The 26,926-nt window shown below is 36.0% G+C and overlaps 1 protein-coding gene across 14 annotated transcripts in view; it reads left to right on the forward strand.

Moving 5' to 3' along the window:
* LOC148840986 (nuclear factor 1 B-type) overlaps positions 1-21,037 on the forward strand; it is a 126,115-nt gene extending 105,078 nt beyond the window's left edge. For 5 of the 14 annotated variants that reach the window (XM_088905323.1, XM_088905410.1, XM_088905756.1 and 2 more), the window contains 3 exons: positions 664-746; positions 9,175-9,263; positions 20,370-21,037. In XM_088905323.1, the coding sequence (XP_088761449.1) occupies positions 664-746; positions 9,175-9,263; positions 20,370-20,499 (302 nt within the window). In that variant the 3' untranslated portion in view covers positions 20,500-21,037. The remainder of the gene's footprint in view (positions 1-663; positions 747-9,174; positions 9,264-20,369) is intronic. The other 9 variants (XM_088905917.1, XM_088906002.1, XM_088905894.1 and 6 more) reach the window with 2 other exon arrangements.
* Positions 21,038-26,926: the final 5,889 nt, after the last annotated feature.

Genomic DNA, 26,926 nt, shown 5'->3' on the forward strand with positions numbered 1-26,926 from the left:
GTTAAGAGCATCAGTTTCTTCCAAGCCCCCAATAGTGATTTTTTACTATTATAACAAATTTGAGTGTTAAGGATACAGCTTAGTTTGGTTGAGATGAAACCAAGACTGTCATTTAACCATCTTTAAATGTTCACAAATGTGATCTCTACAACTCAGGGTAAATTGTGTATATAAGCAAATCCATTTCATTTTTCAATGATGTATGATTGTCATGTGTTTCTCATCATCATTTCTACCCCTCGACACGTCCATAAAGCTAAACGGTTACTTTTTGTGTCACAAAATTCAAATCTTTTGGGGTTACAGTAACTGTTAGTTTAGAACTATAATTGTTAAAATCTCAGTAGGAGGTTGTCATAAAATTTTTCACTTTTTTATGTAGAAACAGAGTAGAACAATGCAAAATGTTGAAGGTTTTTGCTCTGCAGTGTGTGTAGATATACAGTATGTGTGCCCTTTTCTAAGCAATAGAAAGTAAGCACATGCTTGGTCTTGTTAGTTTCTGTCACTCATCTGCTTTGAGTAAGAGCAGCACATTCTTATGTTTATATTATATACATATTTATTTGATATTAATAGTTGATACCTGTGTGACTGAAATGTCTTTTCAGAGTCTTATAAAGCTGTTCTCTAATGTGACCCCTGTTTCTCTGCCTCTGCCAGCCTACTCTGCCCCGGGTACTCCCACGCCAAACAGGTTTGTGGGACTGAGCTCCAGAGACCCGGCCTTCTTACACCAGCAACAGGTGAGCATTCAGAAAATGGACTTGTCTGTTACAACCCAACAGTGCCAGCGGCTGAGCCAGAACTGTTCACGGTGCTTTTGTTCCAGGTTACAGCACCTCCAAGGGCTTGACGTCCAGTAGCAAGAACAAAGTGCACGTTAAAGATTGCTGTCACACATAATCCAGGCACCATTTTGATTTGCTGATCTGTGTCAGACATTTCTCAGAATTTTGTTGTCTGAACTAGTTGCCTACATACCTTAGATTAAACATCTTTACAAAAGCTAATTTTTGATTATCTCTGTCATTCAAATCATGTTTGATTCCTAACCCTTACAGAACTTTAACAAGGAAAGTGATAGAGGACACTGGTTTGCAAGCATTCTTAACAGTGTTCAAAGGTGTATAAATCCACTTGTTTGTGTTAATCGGCATTTTCTGTGCACTGGAGTGGTCGTTTAACTAATATTTCAGCTCCACCTTAGGTACCATGCACCTTCCTTTATACAAGTCCTGAAAGCTGCCAGTTGATAAAACTGAAATCCATATTCCTGTTTTTTTTTACCCTAGCCTTACACCTTTTTAGATGTGATTTGATATTCACTTAACAATAAGTGGTTGATAAAGGTGGTTGTTAAAAATAGATTTGAACTAACAGTGTTTTTGCTGCCTATAAAATAAACTTAGGTATACACACCTGCAAATAAAATCATATTGTGGACAAGTCTCAGCCACATAGATTTTCTACGATGTACTAAATAGTCTGCAAAATGTAGTCTCTGTTAGCTTCCAGAGTGATGTGCAGGAATTGCTTCCATTTCAAAGGTGATCAGGGCCTACACTTGAGGTCCCTAAACAAGAGCTTTGTAGCAAAACAAAAACTTGAACATGTTGGCTCGTTAAATTCAGATATATCCTGGCGAAGTTTGGTTTACATTCGCTAGGTTTATGATGAATGTTGGGTTTCCCTTTTTCTCAGTCCTCAAAGTATGAGGTTAGAACTCAAAAAGTTTTTCAATTGATTTTATGCCAAAATATTCCACTGAGTACTAATTGAATTCATCTGCACATAGCTAAATAATAATTAGTGGTTTTCTCTGCTCCAACCCTCTACAAAACAATTACAAGCCTTAAAAGATTAATCTGTAAAGGTGGGCTAAGTTATTAAACTGTCATTTTGAATTTTGTCTGTATTATTACATGTATATATTTTCTGAATTATTTAATTTTTGGTAATTTGTAGCTCTTTTAATGTGTATAGTTGTTTTTCAATATTTTCACTTAAGTATTTCCACATCAGGTCATTTTTCATGTAATGTAATTTCAGAAATGTTCATTATATTACAAAGTTATAATATAACTTTGTAATATAACAATTGGTTAACATTTCTTTTTCATGTTTAAGAAGTTTTATAATATAAAGTTATTTGCTAGGAATAGAATAGGAATAAGAAACAAATGTATAGAAGTAACTATCAGAAATTGCATCCCATTTAATGTTTCAGTGTAATCACTGTATTTTCACTCTAATTGGAAAAATATAAATAGTGCTCAATAATAACAGTTTCAAGTCATAATCTCACCCCTTATAGGTTCAACTAGATTTTGGAAACAGCTGATGAAGCCTTAATTTTTTGTTATACAGTATACAAATATATATGTCAAGATATGTATCATATGTTTAACATACTTTTTGCTGGGCATACATACAGGAAATTCCATAAGGTTAAATTAAACATGCGCATTATCAAAAATAGACGCTAAGACAAAATGTGTTATACGTCTGTATGAATGTTTGCATATAGATCTCAATGTAATTGACCACTTCTCCAAGGAAAGAGACCTCCTGAAGCAAATCCTTTGGCTGGCAAAAGTAAAAGCAGTAACAAATCTGATTGATGGATTGTGACGTTTTATTTTTATAAAAGGATTGGAAAGGGAAAATTCTCCAAGACTGAGGTACTTAATACACTTTGTTTAAACCAGCAGACTGAATAAAAAGTGGGCAAAATGGACAGAATGAAATAAAGGCCATTTATCATTTTTATATTAGTCAGGGTTTTCTTGGAATTATAAAGCATGATTTGTACAAAGGGAAGGTCTCTGAACCATTCACCGCATGCTGTTATTGAGAACGACCCTGGAGGAATAAATAATGTCACAGATACATTCTGTCTTTTATTGTTGAGGCTGTTTCAGGAGATTTATACCTCTAGGTTATGAAATGTATTGACATATCCATTCTTATGGCTGTGCTGAGTGCCTTTTGTTCACGAAGGGGTACTAAAACACAGTGCGTATAAATTACACTAAGGTAAAAGCTTTAGATTTAAAGAGGCATCTTTTTCATTAAGACATTAACCCTACATGTACAACTGTGAAGGCTGACTTTGGGACTTTTCATACATGTCAAAAGAGCAACCTCTCCATCTTGATTTAAATTGTGCCTACACAAATTACCTGATTTTTGCCGAAAAATGAATTGACATGACAGGTAGATAAGTTTTAAACGATTCTGTAGGTAATCGACAAAATACTGCTTACTTTTGCCCTTTTATTTTTATTTTCTGATATTTTGCAATTGAAATTTTTCATTTCATTCAATTGGAAAGAGGCTAATGTGGGTACACAACATGAATGATATAAATCCACTGAATGTGACTACCTAATTTTAGCTTTTCTCCTTTTATTTGAACCTTTAAGATGTGTAAAGCTTAAGCACTAGCTTTAAAGTATCTGCAGAGCTTAATATACTGTACCCTTCATGGAGCCTGTTACAATAATGCCAAAAGTAGCTTGATAACCAGTAATAATTAATGCGATTAATCTGCATAAGACTATAGTTTTCAAAACATCTTTTGTTTTGTGATTTTCTGGTGGGTCCAGATTTAAATGAAGCTAGGACTCGGTAACCAGATGCTATCATAATAAGTGACAAAACTAATTAGAACAGTAACAATTATAAACCAGTATTTCTTGACCTTTTGATAAGATAGAATTATCGGGATCTGTTTCAAACTTTTTTTTCATTAAAACTTTCATTACATCACTGACTTGCTGGACAAACTTCAATTTTTGATGGGCAGTTCATAAAATGCTGATTACATTTTTTGTCTTGGACAACTTTAGATCAGTTACTGTCAGGATTAGATTAATACATTTTGACCCCGAGCACCCAAGTTACAAAGATATTTTTGTATCTTCTCTTTTTTTGTAAAAAACAACATCTAAAGGCCGTGTTAGTATCATCCGTCCATTTTCAGTAGTGACTTAGCCCCGTACAGAGTCGCAATGAGTCAGGGCCTGGACGCACCTTGGAGAGGGCGTCGGCGCCGTACAGGGGCCAGTGTAACTAACACCAGTTTACCCAGACTGCAAGTCGTTGGCTGGCTGAGAGGAAACCTGAGCACACACAGAGAAGTCAGACGGAGAATGTGCAAACTCCATACAGAAGGCACCCCAGACCAAAACCAAACTCAGGGCAGAAGCACTGTCTGCCGGGTGTTAAAGGAGTAAAGGTTCTAATTGTAAAAATGGCATTTATTAAAACTGATACAAGTAAAAATAAATGGGGCAAATTAAGAATTCATTCAGCAGATTTTGTAAACCTCCAAACTTAGGTTTTTGTAACTGTAGTGGGAAATGCTATTTTGGACAAACCAGATACTCATTAAGTTGTAGAGTAAAGAGTGTGAGAATTTTTGTATTGTACATTTTCCATATACTGTATATACAATAGAGCATGCAGCATGGGCCTGTTCATTATATAGACTAGTGTCAGAGGGATACATGTGTTATATAAAGCTTAGAAAATTACATTTCACATCGAAGAGAAAAAATAGTAGAGACATTTATGCAAAAATATGGAAATACTATAAATTAGCATGTTCTTTGTGTCTTTAAGAAATTAAGCAAAGTGGAAAGTCTGTCCAGATGTACAGGCTGTACAACAAGATCATAAGAGACAATCTGACAGGCAGTCTTGCATTGCAGTAATGGCATCTGCTGAAACTTTCATACTTCAGGTTAACTGAGACTTGATTAAAGACTTAGAATGAAGGATGTGTTAGCTGTTTTCTAAGAATAATTTTCTGCTTCCAGTTTCAGTTGTCCTTCTCTGGAGAAAACTGATTCTTGCCAGCTTTTGGAATGATTAAATGTTATTTGGCTTTATGCAGATATGATTGATAATTTACCTTCTGTATGCATCTGTTAATTAACAAGCCTGGCATTGCTAAAAATGGTTTTCCATGCTACCTCAATATTGTGATCTAACAGAATGCAGCAGATGGTTAAATCCTTGAAAAATGTGCCACAATGAAAGAGGATAAAACACCCATTTTGTCTTGCTTGTTAGTGTTGCTTTCCGTATTTTCTTTCTGTGGGGCAAACTGGCTCTGGTGTGAAGCAGACCTTGGCTTGGAGCAAGTGTTACTGAGGTTTTGCAAAATTAAAATGCCAACATGTGAGCTGGGCACAAGATTGAGGGCTGAGTAACTGCAGGACCCGAATGAACCTGGCAGACTTAGACACAATTGTGTGAGCTCTGTCTGCTACAGTTTTTATGCTGATTAGGATGCTGTTAAAGAATGTTTCCCATTAAAGTGATAAAGGGGAAATACATACTAGAAACGGCTCCTTTCCCAGCTACCAGGAATAAAACTGATAGAATCCTTCAACTCTAGCTGCTAAAGAAAGTGTAAAACAGGACATAAAAAATGTGTTTGACAGTATCATAAACTGGCGAAACACAAAGATCTGTTTGGAATCCTTTTAGATTCCTTTTATTCCTTCAGATTGAAAAGTCTATTGGGATTTTTTCAAGTTCAATTTTTGCAGAAGTACTAACACAGGAATTTTTTCATTGTGTGTTGCTGTGCATGTGTTTTGTGAAAGCGTTTTTTAAATTTATTTTTAGTGTAGCATTGTTGCGATCAGAAGGCTTTAACAAAACACCCTCTGTCCTCCTTTTATATTTCACCATTAGGTTTCTAAGCCTCTACAGCTGCAGCTATAATACACAAAAATAGTTTTAAAAGGAGCTTCTAGAATTAGGAAAACTTGCTTTTGCTCATAGCAGGGGATGTAGAGAGAAGAAAAAGAGGGAAAATGTTCATTGTGTAAAACTGTCGCATTGATGTAAGTGGATATCCGGGGCTGCAGCACAGCATTCTATTCCTGTTAAAGAGCCCCATGCCTGTGTTGAAGGCTGAGGATGTCATTTTGTACAGCCTCCTCTAATTCGGCTTGCCTTTAAGAGTACTGAACAGTCATTGTTTTAATTACTACCCATTTTGAAAACTTGAAACCTCATGGGGGAATTCGGGATGGTCAATAGACTGAAAGAAACATAAATAGATGCTTCACAGTCCAGTCAGGAAGCTGGCTATCAGCACTCAGGCTGTTCTTATTGTGTCTCATATCATAACTGGCAGCTTGACGTGATTGCTGACCACATGACCACCGCTGAGGTATGTAAGTGGATCAAAGGTCACCATTCACATGTTCTTTCTGCAGTGGAGATTGCAGTTAAGGCAAGATTGAGTCAAAACTGACACTATACAGATGGTTGATTCAACAGATTTCTTGTGATAGATTATATATATACTGTATACTTATTAGATGTTACTGTTTACCATCATCTTCCCTCTGTATTCCTAATCCAAACAAAAGTAAATCTATTTCCAGCAATCAAAATGAACCTATATTTATTTAATTAGATCATTAGCTTAATGTTGCAAAATGTAGCATATATGTTTTGGTTAAATTTTATTAAGATGCTTGTATTTTCAAAGCTGCAGTGTCATAAAGTTGCTGATCATTTCTAAAACAGTAGGTAATGAGTAGGTATGCCTAAAAGGGATTAGTATAATGAATCGCTAAAGAAGATCATACATTTAGGCAAAATATACACGTATAACTGTGAGGATAGGCAGAACATGAAAAGAGCTTTTGATCATGCAGTATAAAACCGATCTCACCGCATATCATTGGGCGTTCTTTAACGCACCATATCAGATTTAGTCTTGAGGTTCATAACCTTTACAGTGATGAATGTGGGATCTGTGTTTTATATTTCCTCCTCTCTGCTGTCACACACCCTTGCTGTACAGCTGTGCATTAATACTTCATCTGAGGCACTAGACAGCTGTTTGAAAAGTTGAGGCCTGCTTTCCCATCCAGATTGTAAGAGACTTAAAAAGAGCATTTATCTGACTTCAGGCCCCCCGCACCCCCCCCCCCCCAACAGCAACTGGCCTGTTTTTAACACTGTCAATTCTTAAAGGCTATTGGCTTTTATTTTACATTTCTTGAAAATAGCAACAGCAAAGATATTCTGAAATAAAATTGGAGCTGTTCACAACTGAGCAATTCTCCAATAAAAACATCATCAAAGCTGTTCTGCAAAAAACTTTTAAAAGGGATGGCTTTCCCTGGATTTTCTTTTGTTTTTTGGCCTGTTCTTGTCAATGCTGAGCGAATCGGCTAGGTTATAATCTCAGGTACTGTGTATGCTAAAATTATACCTGTGGTTCAATGCAAATACTTTTCACCGAGATTTAGTATAACCAAGGAAAGAAGTTGGTTAATTAATTTTAAACCCTATTTCTAAGCAATAACATTTCCCAAAGGGAATACAAAATCCTTGTACAATCCTTTTTCACAAACATTTCCTCAAAATCTTTAAATCCTTTGTGATGGTAGTGCTGGTATTTAACAATTTTTGGATATTTGTCTTTTTAACTTTTGAGAAGTTCTAAAACATTCACATGCCATTTTAACAGCGGTGTGCACTGTGCACTGTGCTTTTATAAACAGAGTAAGCAATTTTGTGGTGCCTTGTGATCTTGGATTTTATTATAACTTACTTTTTCTTATGCTGTTATAGATAGAGTTCCTTATTATAGTGTAAATGTGTATAGAAAGATGGAATATCCTTGAAAAGCTAAGGTGCTGAATTCAACACTTAGGTTGAACAAACACAGAAAAATATATATTTTTTAAATACATTCCACTATTTTTACAAAACAATTTTTTGTAGAAATACTGGAATTTATTTTTCACTCCTCTTATTTACATTTCTCTGTGTTTAACCTAAGTGTTAAATTCAGCACCTTAGCTTTTCAAGGATATTCTATCTATCTGCTCTAAACTGAGAACATTTTTTAATTATATTTTTAAATCCTTAAATTTCACTCATCTTTATTTTTGTTTTTGATTTTGACTCTGGGGTTAAAATTATTTTTACTGTGGGGACATGATCATTTACGGAATAATGCTGTTAATTAAATCTGCATACTACAGTAGTTCAGACTTTTATTCCAAATTTTCACAATTTAAAAAAAATCTTTTTTTCCACTTTTTTCAAGGGTTTTCAATGTTGGAAACATGGGTTTTTCTTTTGATAATTGTAGCTTTTATACTGTGGTAGTGATAAAAATTATGTTATTCTGATTAGTTTTGCCTTTTAGACATATTGAAAAATCTTAATGATTAGATTAAATGTAGAAATATCTACATTTAACTAGTAATATCTATATATTCTTATACTGCATAGTAGGCCTACATATGGAAAATGTCTTCACATTTAGTATGGTGTTATCTGTTTTATTTATTTTTTGATTTATCAGGAACATTAATTTTCTTTTAAATGGTAGTATCTTACCTTTTTAAAACTGGATAAGCTGTGGGGTTGGACTGTCAGCACACTGCAATGAAAGGAGTCTGAAAGCAGATATCTCTTTCCTTTGTTAGACAACATGTAGAGGAAAGCATATATAAATGTGCTTGCACTGCACACTGATTGATTAAAAAATAAAAAAAATAGATGTATAGTTGTGTGCTCATTTTGAAAAAGCAAAAAAAAATGATCCAGCTTTTCTTGAATCTCCATGATGGCATGCGACTCTTGGGCCTTTAAGCTTATGAAGCACAGAAAATAATCTGCTTCCTCTTAGCACCACTGCAGTGCCCTTTGGATGACATCTGGATGGCCTGCAGTTCCTGCATCACAGAATTAAAGCAGTGCAACTCTAAATCAGCGTTAACACTAATGACTGATTTTCACAAGGTGCATGTGTGTAATTAAAAATGCATGGTTTAACATGACAAATGAAGCACTAAATAGTCTTGAATGATTTATTTTAACGTGACGTTTTGTATACTAACGTTTCTTTTGTTCCAGGTCAGTTAATGGTTAGATTACTAATGTGATTGCATGCAACATATAATATCAATTTTGTTTTAATATTTAACAATACAGATCAATATAATGTTTTTGAATGTTGGCGATGTTTTTTTTAAGATAAAACATTATACTATTGAAACAATCTTTAAACATTTTAAAAGCTTGTATTAAACCAACAGTACATTTGCATGCATGATTTTGTGAAGAAAAAAAGTGTAGTTCTGCTCGACCCATATCTGACTGCTAGGTTTCAATTGACAGCTGAGGATTTGTGACTGGACCATGAATCAAAACGGCAGGCATTTATACCCCAGTGCCAGTGAGGATACTTTGGGAATTACTTGGCAAAGGTAACATTTTAATTATTTCAAAATCTATGCTACATCTATAAATTATACTCTATATCTGCTTTGGCTGGCCCCTATTTGATGTAGATGAATAAAACAACTAAGATGAATATGCATAATTTCTTCTCAATGTGTATGTAACTCTTTAAAATATGCAATTTAGAGAATTGCTGAACAGGGTGTGTAAGTTAAATATGGTGTGACATACAATTAGATGCATAGTTCCAAACATGCTGAATGCATTTTCTGAAGCTGCAGTCAAAACTGCGACAGTACCATCTCTTGTCTGTATCCAGTGCTTTTAATGTTTTTCTGTTTTTGTGCATTCTTTTTGTTTTCTTCGTATAAGTGCTTCCAGGGCTGCAGATGCAAATAAACTGGAATGATTTCTTTAATAAATCAGTTTACCGAGTTGCACTATTACATTTTAAGATTTACTGTATTAAGCTCTAAATAAGCATAGCATTTTCTCCTTTAAAGCTCCAAATAATTGGTCATTTTAAGATGTTGTCAATGTTGCTAAATGTAAAGCACATATCAGGTGTGTGTGCCTTTGAATGCAGTGTTATTCTTCCATATTTTCTCTTCCTTGTGGGACAGTGTTTAGCCTGTTCTCTTTGTTTTACAGTGCCAGTTAAGGAACAGCAGCTTTTAGGCACATATTATTGTGATACACCTTAGAAACCTGACAAGAACGCCAACCAAACCCTTCTCTTACCAAAGATCCAGTGTTCATATACTGTATTTTATTTTTGTTTTACAATGACAGAATTAAAAAGTTTTAGAATTTTGAGAAAGAAAATCTAAATCCACAGACCAAATGAAAGAAAGAAGCATGACTGCAACAGCAATTTTTGCCGCCTCTGAAGATGAGTAATATGGAAGTATTGACTACTTTGCATATATTTGCAAATTAACCAAAATGCAGGGAAAAGCAAAGCACACCTTGTTTTGAGAAAAGCATGTAACATTTCACCAGAAGTCTTTGTTCAATTACCATTATTCATAAATGATCAAATAACTACCCGATTCCAGTTAAAATGAGAGGAATAAAGAAGCATGATGAAACAGTGCATTTCACACAGTCTTCAATTCATCAGCGGGAAGTATTGTTCTTACTGATTGAGGTCTCAGGGAAAATTGCTCCTCACGCAACCACTACTATATTAAATTAAGCCACTTTATCTCATACCTTTCTAATTCAAATTATTGACAGTATTTTCATAAATCTTATGTTTTTTGCACTACACAGCTGTTTATTACACATTAAAGCATATGCAGTGGATGTAAACGGGTTAAGGAAGTCCACAGTTACGCTATTTTCTATCGACAGTTTAATTTGTTTAATTGTTCATCTTATGTTTCATCTTAACATAAGGCTGAAAGGCAATCGAAGGCCAAAGAAGAGATGTGGTACGTTAACCATGCAGGTGGATGGTTCAATGACATAATATTTCCCATGTAAGAAATTGTATGATTTTATAGACGGCAAGCAGTATTGTCTTTGGTCCTTAATTCTTAATGTGGGTCTGTGCATCACAAGTCCTTTGTGTTTTACAGTTGGTTCCCTTTAACAAAAAATGAAAAAAAGAAGCTGAAGAACGGCATTCTGAAATTGTAATGGCTATAACTTTTAGATAAACTGCCAGTTAGACTTGCCTTGGTTAGTTGCAACACCTGCTGCAGTGTGTGTGTCAGTAAGCCCAAATAGGTATGAGTCTATGTGCCTGTCAGTAGCTGAATTTGGGCTGGATGCGCGTCACTTACTGTTTAACTTATAGGTCCAGCTGATTTGGTTGCTGGAATGAGGCCTCATTAGTCACTAAAAAGCCTAGAAGGGAATTGGCTGTGCTTAAAAGAATACCAGGTCACTAATGGTTAACCTGTGCTGTTCATTGTTATATGATCCCTCCCTCTGTAAGTGGAATTGTTATGTTTAGCTTCAGTTTAATGTAAACCAAGAGGAAGGCCTCAGATGGCTAAGGCAAACATAGTTGTGTCACTGGAAGTAAAGCATACATAAAACATCTGTTTGAGGCCCTCTGTGGTGAGCAAATCAGATCTTCATACAATAAATGCAGAAGTGTGCTTATTTAGCCACAAAGTCATTTTTATAGTAACTTTTTAAAGTATTGATTTTTTTTTCCTTTGGGACATTTACTTTTGTTGAGTTTGTTAATACTGTGATTATGATGATTTTTTTTAGTTTACAGGTTATGACAAAGCTTTGTAGGATTTTACAGTACAGAAAATCGATTTGCACGCCTACTTAAAAAACAATGATGACAGCAATGTAGACCTCATAAACACCAATTAAAAATACTTTTAGTACTTTTTAGTGTGGCTGAACATTTTTAAGATCAACCCAAAAGTCCCATTTACTTTAAATCATTCAAGAATACAATGAATTGACAGAGATACTGTATCATAGTCTATTGAAGACAAGTATTAGTCCTGTACCAACTAAACAGCCCTGGGTTCAATTACTGGAGTGCCTGGAGTTTGTACATTCTCCGTGTGTGTGTGTGTGTGTGTGTGTGTGTGTGTGTGTGGGTTCCCTCTGGGTACTCTGGTTTCCTCCCACAATCCAAAGGCATACTGGTAGGTTAATTGGGATCTGGGAAAATTGGCCCTGGAGTAAGTGAATGCCTGTCTGTGTTGTCTGTGCGTGCCCTGTGATGGACTGGTTGTCCCCCACTGTCCAGGGTGTACCCTGCTTTGCACCTGCTTCTTGCTGGGATAGGCTCTGTCTTCCCGCGACCCTGAATTGGGTAAAAAGGTTAGAAAATGGATAGATAGGTAACACAGTGCAGTATTTTATTAACATTTCTCTTGTTTCTAAAGCAAAGTAGATATAACACCATAGAATTACATGTTTTCATTTGGTTATTATACGTTTGGTATTAATTGGCTTACTATTTGGAAAAAAATCTGAAGCAGTTAATAATAAAGATTAGGAGGAAAGGGTTTGCAGATTAAACATGGTCTTTTTCATATTTATTGCTTGACAGAGAACTACTTCTATTTCTAAAATGAATAATACACTTTGCTCAAAGGAGAGTGAGATTTTTGTCCTAAGAAGCTTATGATCTTATCCTTTTAAGAATAAAGGTAACCAAAATAATATGTTTGTTAATGCTGCCATCACTAGAAGAAATTGTTTTTTTTTTGTTTGTTTCCTGGTTGTCTGAAACTACATGATTTACAGTATATAAGTATAATACTTGTATAGTAAGTAGTGTATTTACTTAGTATCACAGTTGTTTTCTGTATTTGTGGGCTGCAAACCATTATGATAAGTGAAGTCTGGAATAAACATGTTGACAATTTCCTTGAAATTCATTTTCTGACAAAGCTAGGACTATACGACCCACAGTTTGTATAATCTTTTACTTTTTAATTATGTAGAGAATTATTTTTATTCTGTCAGAGCTCTTCTTCTTTTGCAAAGTGCTTCCCATTAGACTCTCAGAACCACCCTACTCTAGTACAGTTCTTTAAGAGTTAATCCTATGTAGCTTTTCAATAAGGCTGTCTTGGCAAAAGTACTAGGTCAGCATTTCCTGCCTTCAGTTTGTTATCTTGACATATAAACGTACAGTACAGCAGCTGGTTTTCGCAGGATTCCTAGGGAGTTTTATTCTCAGAGTGCCGTGTTTCCTTTGCAGCCTCTAGCTTATGGGCTTTTTTTAAGTTCAGCTGAAAACCAAGACCTTTTTTGTGCCTCCTAGTAGCAAACTGGAAGTAAGAGAAAATGTTCAAGAAACAACTTAAGGATCAGGGCATTTTACCTTTTTTAAAAAAATGGGTAATGTCCTATGAAGTACATTTTAATGATCTGCCATTTGTTTTAAATGTTATCATATCCACTGTCTGTAACACAAAATTGGCTATTCCCAGAATATTAAAGAAGACTCCATAAAACACCATTGCTCAGCCAGTCCTTTATGTATTCTCAGCCTCAGCTACAAAAGTGACTGAAGAGTGCAAACAAATTTGAAGACGTACAGTAAAATCAACTGAAAGAAAAAAAGGCTCACCAGATGTATTGCTAGAAGCCCTTTGTGTGTTACTTCAGTAAGAAAAGTGCTTTAGCTAAAAAAATACCTCTAAACGAGAGGCCTTTTGTCATCATTGCATTGCCATTTTGCCAGATGACTCTGAATGATTCTTTTGTTTGTTTTATTTCTTTTGACTGTGATGGGAGGGAGCTGCTGGTTAGAGAGGCATTAGAAGAATTTGAAAGAGGAGTGCTTGCAGCCCACCGTGAAATATGGAGGAGGCAACACTTTGGATAAGGTGTTGGAGAACCTGTACCAATGGAAGTGTCAGGGAACTAGAAGGAGTCAGTGAGGAATTCTTAAGAATATAACAAACATTCATTTCTAACAAAAACAGGAGACAAAAGACACACCTAAATTTGTGTTTCTTCCTGGAGAATAAAATATTTAAAAATGCATTCTAGAAAAATATGCCAGATTTTTGCAACATGTACATTCAGCATAAATGATTACAGTACAAGAAAGTAAGAAATGTGTCACTGGATAATAACAGTTCAACATGAGCTACTAATTTTATTTTTTCCTTTACATGCTTGTCTTTGTCACTTAATCAGCTTTTCTGTTAAGCTGTTCTAGCTATATTAACTTGAAAAAAATTGAACTAAATGCCACCCTGTAAATACGTAGATGTCCTCCAGGCTTATTTATATATAGCCCGTATACAGCATGTGTGGTGATTAATATTACTTCCAGTCAACAGGATCTGGATACTATGGGTGATTAGTGAAACGTCTTGTCGTTGTGCACAGGTGAAAACTGTGATGACCATTGTAAAACCACATTTTGTTGTACTAAGCTCAGTGTTCCTTTATCAAGTTTTGGGATGTTATGCTTTCAGCGTATGATATAGATAATTAATTTTCAAAACCTAAGAAACTACACATTACACTAAACTACAGTACATTAACCTAAACTTGCCTTGTTTGTAACAATTCTCAATACAGAGCAAGCACTTTAATATTTGAACATTGATCTTCTATAGCCTTGTATTATTTCTATATATTTTTTAAGTTTAGATTTTTTAAGAATGCATTTGTTTTTATTTCCAGATCCTTGTGCCATGATATGACTTTGCCACCATCAACTAAGACTGATGCCAATTTTGAGTAAACTCTCCCTGCTAATGTAATGTAGTGTAGGTGCTGACATGGTACAAAGCTAATTTTTGAACATTCTTATTCAAATCGCATTTAGGTTGGTACCAGTTAAAATTGGGAGATATTGTAACAAAATTAAACATTTTCCTTGTACTCATCTAGTCAAGTGTCTTGTGTGCTCTTCCTTAGCACTTAATTGAATTGCAGCCAGACTTGCATGCTGCCATTCCACAGGAAATGGGTCAGCAATCCATTAAGATGCCATTAGATAATCTAATTTGGAACTTAATCCCTAAATTAACCATGCCGCATACTTCAGACGTGCTAGTGAGAGGTTTGTTGAGGGTGTATGTGGGGAGTTTGGGGGTGAAGGTAGGGGGAGGGGCCTGGAGAAACAGGCGGGGGGTGAGGAGGGGAGTTTTAGGCAAGTTTACGTTTGAATCGATAAGGGAGGTGAAGCGTGAGGAAGGTTGTTTGTTTTCTCTGTAGTGGCGGTCACGTCTCAAGCCGTCTGGTATCCCAGGGAAACCAGACATGATGTAATGCCATATTGAACTTGAACTTTAGGGACTTAGAAAAAGGGGAACAATGGACCGCAGCAATCAATAAAGTCCATTTTCCCCAAGATTATGTAGCCGACTTTTAAGTTAACCTCTAAGGAAGAGGCAGTATGGACAGTCAGTGCTCCAAATAAAGGAATGATCCACAGACAAGATCTCAAAGTGGGGGACCAACTTTTCTGCCTCTCTCTGTTCAGAGCTTACTGCCTGAGCGGCCCTACAGATTCCAGTAAAATTAGGAAAGTTCTCATTCTCCTGTAGACCGTTTGGCTGTTCTGTGTGCTCTTTGTTCAGCTAGGTAGGAAAAACCTAATCTCTCATTTCCTGTCAGATGATTTCTGGCAGGCCACAGAGAGAGGGAGAGAGAGAGGTGGGGAGGCAGGAGTGGGAGTGAAGTCCAGGCCAGAAATGGTATAGACATGATCTTTAGTTTAACCCTCTTAGGACTGAATCCAACCATATTACTTTTTTTTTTTCTCTTTACAGCGAGGACAGGACTCCTCAAAAAACATAAAACATGTAACTTAAGCACATATGGTTTTGGTTCTGAGTGAAAATGATTTGTATAAAAATGCGGATCATGTAATTAGCTGCATTTAACACTATTGTAGTGCCTGATAGTATGGGATGGTTGTGGAAGAATAAAGCCAGTGTTCCACATCCTAGATTGAGAGCTCCATTCCCAAAGACTCCAGCTTTAACCTCCCCCTCTGTGCAAAGGCAAACAGGCACCCAAATGCCTGTACCCACTTTTTTTCTCATGGAAGCCTTGCACCTGCAGAAAGTGTGATGAAAAAAGTTGTTCAGTTTCTTTTCACAGCTCTTTTCCCTTTCATATAAACCTCTTTCCTGAAACAAAGGCGGTTCTGTTGGCATCGTACCCTGTTGACAGAATATTGAGCATGTCCCATAATCTGCAAACAGAAAGAAGCGATTGTGCAAGACAGGTATTTAAGCTGGGGATTTCTTGTCTGCCTAATTATTCAACGCATATACATACCAGTAAGCTATAGAAACAACAAAGTGCTTGTCTGTGCATATATTTTCATTTGCACTGCATTTCTAATTAACAATAAAAGTGTTGTTTTCTATTTACATGTGATGAATAAAACAAGGCAGTTGCCCCGTAATTGATTAAAAAGTGGGTGCTAGAACCGAGTTAAGTTTGAAGACAGGCTTGTCTGACATTATTTACAAAAGAGACAGCATATCATCCCACAGTGAAGTCCTTTGTTCTGCTTATATCTAGACATTTTGCAGGGTCCTGAAAGCTCTTGCTGCAGTCGGCTGTCTGATTAAGAGTGAGATGTGTGAGAGAGGGATGACAAAGCAGCTCTGGCACTGAAAATGTATAAAGTAATTAAACACTTACAACCTGCATTTACTTCAGTCCGCTGCAGAAGTATAGACCTTTAAAAGTGCTGACCACAGTCCTTTCCAAAATACATTCACCAAAAACCCTGATGCATGCCACTTCAGTCTGTCATGTACCGAAGTAATCACATCTTATTTTGTAAGACGAGCAGCTGTAGCTTTGAATCTGGAAATCGTTATTCATCCGCGAGTGTGTAAATAATAATCATCATCACAAGGACAATCACATTAATACAATTTTTTAACACTTTTCATGGAATATAAAACAATAGCTCACACATAATACACAATGAATAACTCTTTTTAAACAAAAAAGAAAAGCACCACAAAATGACCCAATGAAAGCAAAAATACAGTATAACCTGTTCTGTACATGAAAAGCTTTAGCAGGAGAATACATCTTTAAAATTGTCGAATGCTACAGGGCCGCTGACAGTTTTGGGTAGTAAGCTCTGCAGAAGTGATACCGCACACGAGAAGGCTCTGTGTCTCCAGCAGTGTGGAGTCTGGTCTTTCGGAGAGTAAGATCTCAATCGGCAGATCTCCAATGAAGAATTGGACTCCAACTCATGCAGTAAGTCCTTAAGCTGACCTGGAGCTAGAACATTCAGACCCTTGTACGTGAGCAAGAGAAGTTGTTTGTAAACTTCACAAGTTTTGCCAGTGCAATTTAAAGACAATGAGGGTTAATATGCTAATGCAGAGTACATTTGTGTAAGTACAACAGACAAAAATCTGAATAGAACCCTCACGCAGAAGAGGCTTAAGCAACCCCACGTGTATAGGTCATCCACCAAGCAAGTTTGGTTCACCAGTTTCACTCGACAGAAGGTCGCAGTCCGTTTACTATTAATATGGAGAAACTAGCAGGGCCAGTAAGACAGGAAAATAAGACACTTGCAATAAGATCGATTTTCACCTATCAAACTGGAGTCGTACGTGAGAATTGTAATGCAGAAATGGAACTTCTGGGACTCTACCTGGTTCAGTGAGTGGTTTAGTTTATTTTTTTCTTGCTTTGATTTTAAAGGCATTTCAAATAAATCATATTTATGTAGGTTTTCATAGGAACAGGGCTCATCATAGCTAGAGGTTATTTTCATTCCTTACAGGAAACACTTTATCTGAAGTTGGTTTGTTTTCACAAAAAAAAGTTGGCAGTAATGTATTCTTAATAGAATCAATCTGGTCAGGATTCTTTTGAAAATATTAGCTAACTCAGGAATGTGCAAACATATCACTTGATGTTGTAGAACGTAGGCCTGTAATAGAATTAAAATACTGTTCATGTAAAGCATAGCTTAGAGTTATAAAACTTGGAAGACTGTTTTTCTTTACTCAGCATAAAATTTGAACATTGTAAAAGCAAACATATCTGCTGTCTCCTGTGTTTTCTTTTTTCTAAAAAAATATTTAAAAAAAACATTTTCAGAAAGTTTAAATAATTTACAGGAGCTTTAACTTTTAATTTCATTATATTATACATTGTCTCTAGCCTGCCCTGTGATTTCATAATAGAATAACAGGAAAGCCAAGCTATCTGGCAGTAGTTGGTTTACTGTATTTGCAGTCATATAACCTGTATAAACTGGCTGCCTGCATTATTTTAGTGTGTTGTTAATCCATTGGTTTTCAGTTTCTGTTGTGACCAACTAGGAAATCCTTGACCATATTTGTAGTCAGTAGTTTTAATGAGTTTTTGGGAGGAACGAATTGGCATTATTCTATAGCTAAGATGGATATTAACAGACATGGTTACGTGTCAGTAAAGTGACTATTACAATGGTAGGCTCTGGACAGGCCAGCAAAAGGTCAAAGCATTTTGATGATTTATGTCAATGTCAGATAGGAGGTTGATCATGTTGAGAGGGTTATTGTCTTATATTAATAATGTTCTGGGACATTGAGAGGAACATAAATCCGGCAATATACTCAGCCCTTTAGGTATCCAAGAGACACTGGGAATAGGCAAATAGCGCTCTGGTGTAGGAATGGTAATAAAATTTACAAATGGATGCCTGAATCTAATGAAACCTGCGCCTGTATAATGTTTCAGGGACTGACGGAAACAAACTAGTTTAAATAACATAAATGTTTGAGGAGAAACTCAGGGGCTTGTGGTTATGTATCACTGTTACCTCTATGTTTTTGTCTTTATTTATTGATAAACAATCTCATGAGATTGCATTAATCTCTTCATTGTAGGCATGGAATAATGCATAAATATAAAAAGATGCCGTCTTACGAATGGGTAAAAACTGTTTGATGGAAATTGAAGATGTGATCTGGATTCATGACCAGGCTGCAGTATGTGGTTTGGAGCTAAAGACACTGCTGTTGTTGTTAAAAATGGTGCTTCCTAATTTTTAGATGGCTTGAAAAAAATTGTATTTACTGTAGCATGTGTGCTTACTGTATGTATTTATTTCTTGTACTCTCAGAACACTTCTTTCCTGAGTGGCCTGAGCTCATAAGTAGCATTAAATTGTGTGCTTGTATACATGTATGTATTAGTTCAGGTGGGTAGGTGCGTCAGCATGCGTAGGCTGTAAAGGAACAAGTAATAGGTTTATTCCATGCTGAAAAAAAAGAAGAAAGAAAACACAACGTTTCGGCCGTGAAGCCTTCTTCACCTGACACCTGAAGAAGGCTTCACGGTGGAAACGTTGTGTTTTCTTTCTTCTTTTTTTTCAGTATGGAATAAACCTATTACTTGTTCCTTTACATGTATGTATGTTATAGTATCTTGCAAAAGTAATCAGATGTACTATGGTGTCTCGTTTTGTGAAATTACAAAATGATGCACACATTTTTTAAACATAATATTTTATTCAAAACCCCAATGCTCAAACTGAAGACTTTTAAGATTACTGTATGTTGCACTAAATGTCAACAAAAACTGATAAGTATCCAGACTCGATGAACTATTGGTTGAACCACCTTTGGCAGGAGTTACAGCTACAAGTCTTTTTGGGTGACAATCTGCTTAGCACACTGGCTTAATTCAAGTAGTTCAGGCTCCCTCAAGTTCTTGGGTTTCAGTTATGGACAATGGCTTTCAAGTTCTCCCACAGATTCTCAGTAGGATCCAGGTCAGGACTTTGACTGGGCTGCTCATAGCTTTGTGCTTCAAATCATTGTCTTGCTGAAAGGTGAATTTTTGTCCATGTTTTAAGTTTGAAGCAGGTTTTCCTCTAGGATTTGCCTTACTTTGCTCCATCTACAGTATGTCCCCACCAGTATTGAATAGCTTTCCAGACTACGCTAATGAGAACCAGAACTACCAACGTAATGCTGCTACCTGTATGCTTAACATCAGGGATAGTGCTGACTGAGTGATGAACTATACAGTACTGTATATATAACTTTAAAGCAACAAAATAGGAAAGCTCTGCAAGAGTATGAAAGCTTTTACAGGGCGCTGTATGTTTACCATGTGTGTATAATATATATATATATTCATGTGCGTCTTTGTGTGTATAAACAAAATATAAATTGGTCTTATGGAGCTGAGGGTAATGTTAGCTGTAAACTCCTTTAATTGTTGCTGTAAACCCCTTTGAATTGTATAATATAATCGTGCTATATTTTCAATAGCCACTGGTTCTGTTCTGATGCTTTTCTTTAACAATCAGTGGTATTTTTGTAGTGTACCAAATTTGACAGTTGAATTGAAGATATATTTAATAACTCAAGCAGAAAGAAAAACATTATCTATTATCAGAATTTACTGATTCTAGGTTGTATTGTGGAAGTATGTTAATGTTTAGGTTACAAGTAGGAATTCTGCTGAGCAAAGTTCCACCATTTAAGAAAGACAGGGAGTGTTGTTTGTGCCCTGAAAATTAAGAGTTGCATCTAATTAAATCACTAATAAACATCTGTTGTAGTGAAATGCCTTTTTTAATCATTAATGTGCAAAACCGTGACCAAACAATGCTATGCCAATGTTATGCCATGAGACTGAGACTCATGTGTCTGAACTCTTTTCATTTTCCTGTTTGTTGTCTCTTGCAGTCCTGGTACCTGGGCGAGCTTAGTTCCATTCCAAGTGTCGAACGGGACTCCGATTCTGCCAACAAATGTCCAGAACTACAGCATAAACATCATTGGTGAACCCTTCCTTCAAGCAGAAACAAGCAACTGAAGGCAGACAAGAAAGGAAGTGAGGACTGACAGAACTGAGAATTACTGACAACAAACCAGCAAGCAGCACTTATACAATCTCCAGTGTCTCACTAGGGGGACGCTGGCCAAGAACAGTTAAGGGTTGGTTGAAGCATTGTGATGAGGCGATATTGCTCATGCCAGACAGCCTTTGTGTAAGAAATCCCCCAGTTAAAAACTGTGATATATCCAATACAATTATAGATGCCTTAATGTTTGCATGATATGCTAGTTTTTTTTATATTTGATTATTTTTGGGAGCACTAGTCCTGGTTTACAAGCAGGTTAAATGATAATCTGCGAAGGCTGGCTGGCAAATTGCAGAACTGAAGCTCTTCAAGTGAATTTTGATGTCACCTATAGAGGCTCATGAATCAAACCATTTGCCACATTTCCATTGCAACAAAGTCGAAAGTGAAATTATTTTCTTCAATATGCCACAGTTCTGTTTTGTTTTAAACTTTATCTTAAACCTGTAATCCTGTTGATCCAGTGCTGATATTTAGTTTAAGGTAAAAGTATGTACACTAAGAGTCTGAACTCTAAAGAAATATATAATTAATAAAAATCAAAACCTATTTTATTAGGTTAGGCAAATTACCCCATATAATGCAAAATGAATTAAGATATTTCCCTAAAAAAAGACAAAAAAAATCTCTTGAGGCAAGTGCAATTTAAATTTTATAACTGAAGGGAAACTATAGAAGTCTATCAGCCCTAAGACTCTAAATTGAGGGGAATAAAATTGTTTTTTGTAGTCAAAAAACTTATAAAAACAATTTCGAGCTGTATCCTCAATTTTCAAGGGGAAAATGGATCATGAAACGTCGACAAGTTTGTGCTTGACCAAGAGCGTGTGACAGAACAGAACTAAACATGAACGAAACAGCACTTATATTTTATTAAGCCGTAACCTCCCCTGGAGGCAGACTTTATTTATTATGAGAAAACCGTAGAACAAGAGACACACATTGTGTATAAATGGCTTACAATTCCGTATTTACAGAAAAAGAGCAGATTCATTTGGCTGTAAGCTTATGAAGCTATTGTTTACAAAACAATAAAAAATATGAATGCAGGATAAGTTTAAAAGAAATAAAATATATATATGTATTGACTTCTGCGTTCAACACGACACTGTCCTTAGGGTGCTGAACAGTTGCATGGTGCTTTGTGAACCTGTAATTCAACAGACCCCTTTGGTCACGAAAACTTGCAGTGCGCATGGCAGTTACTTTGCCTTTGCATCTCGGCACCAGATATATATTAACTACTCTTTCCAATAATCTTAATTTGCACGAAGTTATATAGTCCACATTACGTGCCTTGCCTTTGAATATAAAAGAGACATCACTACACTTGTGTTTTGCTGCATTTATTACCATTTTAAGAATTAACATTTTTATGAAAAAAAAATATTTTGTACTCTGGATGAAATTGTGACATCATTGATTTTTAACTACATTTACTACTTTATCTCACATTTATAATGCATATCATGGCTGTGTATAGTTGCCGTTCTAAAGTTTATAATCAACCAGCATTATTTTTCAGTATTTTTTGGTGTTTTTTCTAATAACCTTTTGTTTTGTTTTTATTTTCATCTTCCAATTACTATTTGGGGGGTTCAGATGTATAAGAATTATGCAATACCAAGTTTTGCCTATGTAGGTAGTGCTTTTAGCTATATTGATTATTATAAGCTAGTATGGAGATAGACAATATTGTATACATTTATTTTGTTGTTTTTTTTTTAATTGACCAAAGTGGGAACTGCTTTCTATGCAGTGTGTGACAAGGTCTTTTTGTGTACTGAGAGATGGAGAGTGGTGTAGTTTCTTTTTGTATTGTGGGGAAGTGGGGGGGGAGGGATTATTTTTTTAAACTTTACAGCGTGGCTGTGAAGAATGCACCCTTGGTCTAATATGGCTGCAAAGTCACTGATCTGTCTACTGTGACAAACTGGTTTCTTCTTTTAACTTCCCACCTGGGGTGCTAGCATGATTCCTGGAAGAAGCTCATTTTCATAGGAGAGCAGGTGTGACTTGAGTCTGACAATCAGCTGAGGAGTATTTGGAAGGTAGATGAAATTGGAATCAGCCATCTGCATGAAAATGGCTTACATGGAGATCTAACGAGTGCACAGTTCATGTAGAATGCAATTCAGGTCTTGTCATGTTCATGACCTCCGTGTCAGTGGTGGGCTGAAGTGATCATTACTACATACGTTAAATTTAGATCCATTCTTTACTCTCCATTGCTGCTGCATTTTGAAAACACTAAAATAACCCTTTACCTATAAGATAGTAGGACCATACTATAAGTAGCTATATGCAAAAGACTTCCTTAGCAGATGCCTTAATGAACTAAGTGACTTTTTAGAAACGTGTTACAATCACTGACACACAATGATGTGAGTAGTAAATGTAAAATCATTTCTCAATTAAGCTTCATTTATGTAGTGTCCATGCAACTTATGATATCAGAACCCATGTAAAATATTTCTCAATATACTATTTCAGTTGTTTTTTATACTTGCTAACAAATCTGATATGCACTAATTACATCGTCTTTACCTGTATATTCCAGGGAAAACTCCTTTTGGAGCTATAATTACTTAAACTTAAACTTTTTTAAGAAGAATGTTTGTGTACTTTTATTTCTAACATATCTAATAAGGAGTGGGAAAAAATTCAGAATCTTGGTGAGTCATCCTCGTGTCATGGGAAATCTTCCATAGCTCCCTAAAAAAGGACTACGTGCTTTAGAAGCATGTACCGCACATAGCAAATCGTTGTCATAGCAGTGTTCTGTGGACTTGCCACAAATTGAAATCATGAATTTCTCAGGCAGATTGTGTTACAGGGGCATTATGTACCGAGATCTCAAAGTGATCCGTGCACCGGAAACGGTAGAGTACAGCACCTTACTACCTAATGTGATGCAAGCGTGAACCTCCATCTCTTCGACCTTTTTTGCACTCCTTGCCACCTCGCGATTCCCTTCGTCATGGGAGGCGAGCCTGAAAGGTAACAGGTGAGACTCGTCTGCTCTGTCCGGCACTGGCACATGTGCGGAATTCAAGTCACGCTTCTTCTCTCCTCCTTCACCAAGATGCTTATTCTGACTCGAAACCAAGCCACCCCGTTCTATGTGCACTGTTCTGACTTCTTTTAAACTTAAGTGCTTTGCAGCCTTTAGCCATTGGCGATGCCACTGAAGTGCATTTCCCCTAGTGTGACAAGAATGTTTAAGGCTTGTTTAGGGAAGCTAATGCAGTGAAGGAGACTGTACATAAAGGAAATCATGGCAACGATAATATAGCAATAGTCCTTGGGGTATTATTTGCTTTGGCAGCTCTGTAAAATGTATGAATGACTCTGAAGCTGCATCATTTGAGAAGAATCATGGGTCTTTCTATTGAACCGCCTGCCTTGTAGACAGCAGTTTGTACACTGTATTGTTTTGTTTTCTTTTTTGCCCAATTTTGCAAAGGTAACTTTTGAAACAATCTAATGAATATGTGCTATTTCCAATTTTTGTTTTTTAGTTTAAATGAACCATACATTTGTTTTTATGGAAACTGGACTTGAGTTAAAACTCTCCAGTTTACCTTAATTTATAAGAAAAAATACTGTCCATTTTTCATTTGATACGTATTCCAGTACTTAAAGAGTAGAAGATATTAATCCTTTACAGAATTGTAAATGGTGAAAGGTTACATTTTATGAAGGGTTTTATTGTACTAAATGTTGATTAACTTGTTTTTTGGAACTATTTCCTAAATGTTGGAAGTAACACTGTCTTTTTGTTAGTGTGGCCATAGAAAGAGTTTCTGTAATTAAAAATTAAATTACAAAATAGCTGTTTTTAATGTAAAGCTTACAGTACATAATGGACAGTAAGACTAGAATTGCCACTTTGATTAAAGACATCAGTTAAGTGATTACAATCTGTCAATAACATCCAATGGAAAGCAATTTTAGAATTGACACAAGATCTTGTTCATCTGTGTGTATATGCACACACATTGTTGTTTGACACTATGAAGGCTGCAGGATAGGTTCCTGCCACAATGTGTACAGAATTTAGTTTTAAAAAGTGTGATTTAAGGGCAATACAGTGTTGCTGGCAGTTAGGCCCTTAGTATGATACCAGATAATTTACTTGTTTTCATCCTAGTCATTTGTGAAATAAACGGTTTCAAATCAATTATATTAAATGTCAAACTATGCACCTAGAAAACAATTGTGTTGGGTGCTCCCTGGTGTTTTTCTTTTACAAGGAGAATTGTCAAACGTGCTGGCTAATAAGGACAATTTAATTATAATTAAGCCTAGTATGTATGTTCTATTCCCTTTACATTTTATTCCTGTCATTATTGGTGGAGTTCAAAGAAAAGCTACATTCAATGTATGCACTTTCTGCTAGTTTCCCGTTTCTTGACCTTTGTGTAGATGTGGTTGACAACTGGTACATGTGTTGAGTACATCATAATAACATGGATGATACCCTAAATTGCCCTCTAATCTTCCATTACATTTTTGGATCATTGTTTTCCAATGCCATGGTAGCTCCTTGTACTGCTTCCTTGCCACAGCACACAATGTTACAAGGGGGGAAAAGATGAAAATGGTCAATTTTTACTTTTTTTTGCAGTTTTACATATTTTTTATTTGTTTTTTTTTTCTAAGGGCTGAATAGTTTCAAATCTATGGAAATAATGTACACATAAGAAACAATTTAACAGCTCCAAGAATAATTCAGATTGCATCAGTGACACTGGCAGGTCTCACTAGGATATCATGACCACACAGTTCCAGCTGGACTAGGTGCGTCATTCTGATTAGGATTGTCTCAGTTGAGAAACTTGAACCTTTCAGTGTGCAAGGACCAGTGGCACTAATGTAATTCATTTTCCAGTGGAAATCCTGGCTTTTTACTGAATGTGTTGTAAAACTGTGCTACAGGGACTGATATGACAAATGTATTAGTAAACTGATGATCAAATTTAAGAAATATGTTCTATATAAATGTGTTTTGATTTGGAGGGCATTGATAATGGCATGAACTGACATCAGGTTGTGTAAACAAGAACGTAACAAAAAACCAGCATATGTAACGTTTACCAAAAAAACATAATCAAAAACAGAAAAGCAGTGCCTGTTCAAGCTCACAGTCTCAGTGGAGTTCAGTTGTATATAAAGTACTTCTTAATAAGAAATTTTGTCAGAAAACTTCAAAATCCAGAATGTGTGGGGTGGCTCTTCCCTAGTCTGTTTTATTTTTCTTTGAAGTTTGGAATGTGTCTTCAACAGAGCGGTTGTTTGTGCTTCATTCATTTGAATCTTCTAGTCAGCTGGGATGGAGTCCCCCTGTCTCTTGATATTTCTCTGAGGAAAAAAAAAATTAAAAAGAAAAAAAAAAATTCGTAGGGCAGTGTGTTTCTTTAGATTCTCAATGCTACATTTAGTACAACAGTAGGTGACAAGTAGTCAGTTTAAAAAATGCTTGCTAGCTACACAGCAGGGTGATCCATTTTGGGTCTTGTGGCACTTTTACATCCTTTGCTATAACATTTTAAATTCCTGCAGTAAACAACAACAAATAGGAACAAGGCTCTAGGAAGTACAGGTGCCTTCACAGTTCCTGTGTTGCTATCTGAATGTCAATTTTTTTAGATGTTAGAAGCCTTTTGGTGTTACAATTGTCTGCAGTCCAAGAGACCTAGGTCTCAGAATGAGAGCCTGATTTTCTCTTCCATTTTTTTAACTTTGTCCTTTTGGCTAAGCAGTGAGCACTGCCTTTAAACTAGTTGTAGTTTGTGCAGGGACTAAAAATGCCACAAGATTAAAATCAGTGTAAATAAAGCTTGACTTATTGTGATTGTTACTGTTATATCCAGCCTATACTGCTAGCAGCTGCTCATACTGCAGTCAATTACTGGAAGTGGATATATTTCCTATGCAAAACTGTTTAAACAATAAATGAGCTATGCTACAAAATGCTGTTGTGCTTGGTGTTCTTTGTTCAGCTGTCAGTCCCCATCCAGTCACCTTTGTGCCAATGTAAACGGTGCCTTATTACACCACAGGTCCAGTGTAAAGTGCCTTCCTTACACTGCTTTGCCCTCTGTTTCTTCTTCAACTTCATTTTCCTGGGATTGACAACGTTTTCAGTGTTCTCACCGAGAAACAGATCTGCAACATTGTATTCAAGATCACATTCCATCACCATTCCAGGGGCTGGTGTTTTCTCTCTTTTTTCATGATCATCTTAAAGTTTCGAGTTTAGAAAGGCACTTATTGGAGCACCAATTGGCAATTGAAGAATGCAATGTTAAATAGAGGAATAGGACACTTGATTTTATGAATGTTCTGAATGTAAATAAGTTTGAATGACAACTG

This window comes from Atractosteus spatula, chromosome 1 (genome assembly GCF_055471065.1).
Source record: "Atractosteus spatula isolate fAtrSpa1 chromosome 1, fAtrSpa1.hap1, whole genome shotgun sequence".
Taxonomy (NCBI): domain Eukaryota; kingdom Metazoa; phylum Chordata; class Actinopteri; order Semionotiformes; family Lepisosteidae; genus Atractosteus; species Atractosteus spatula.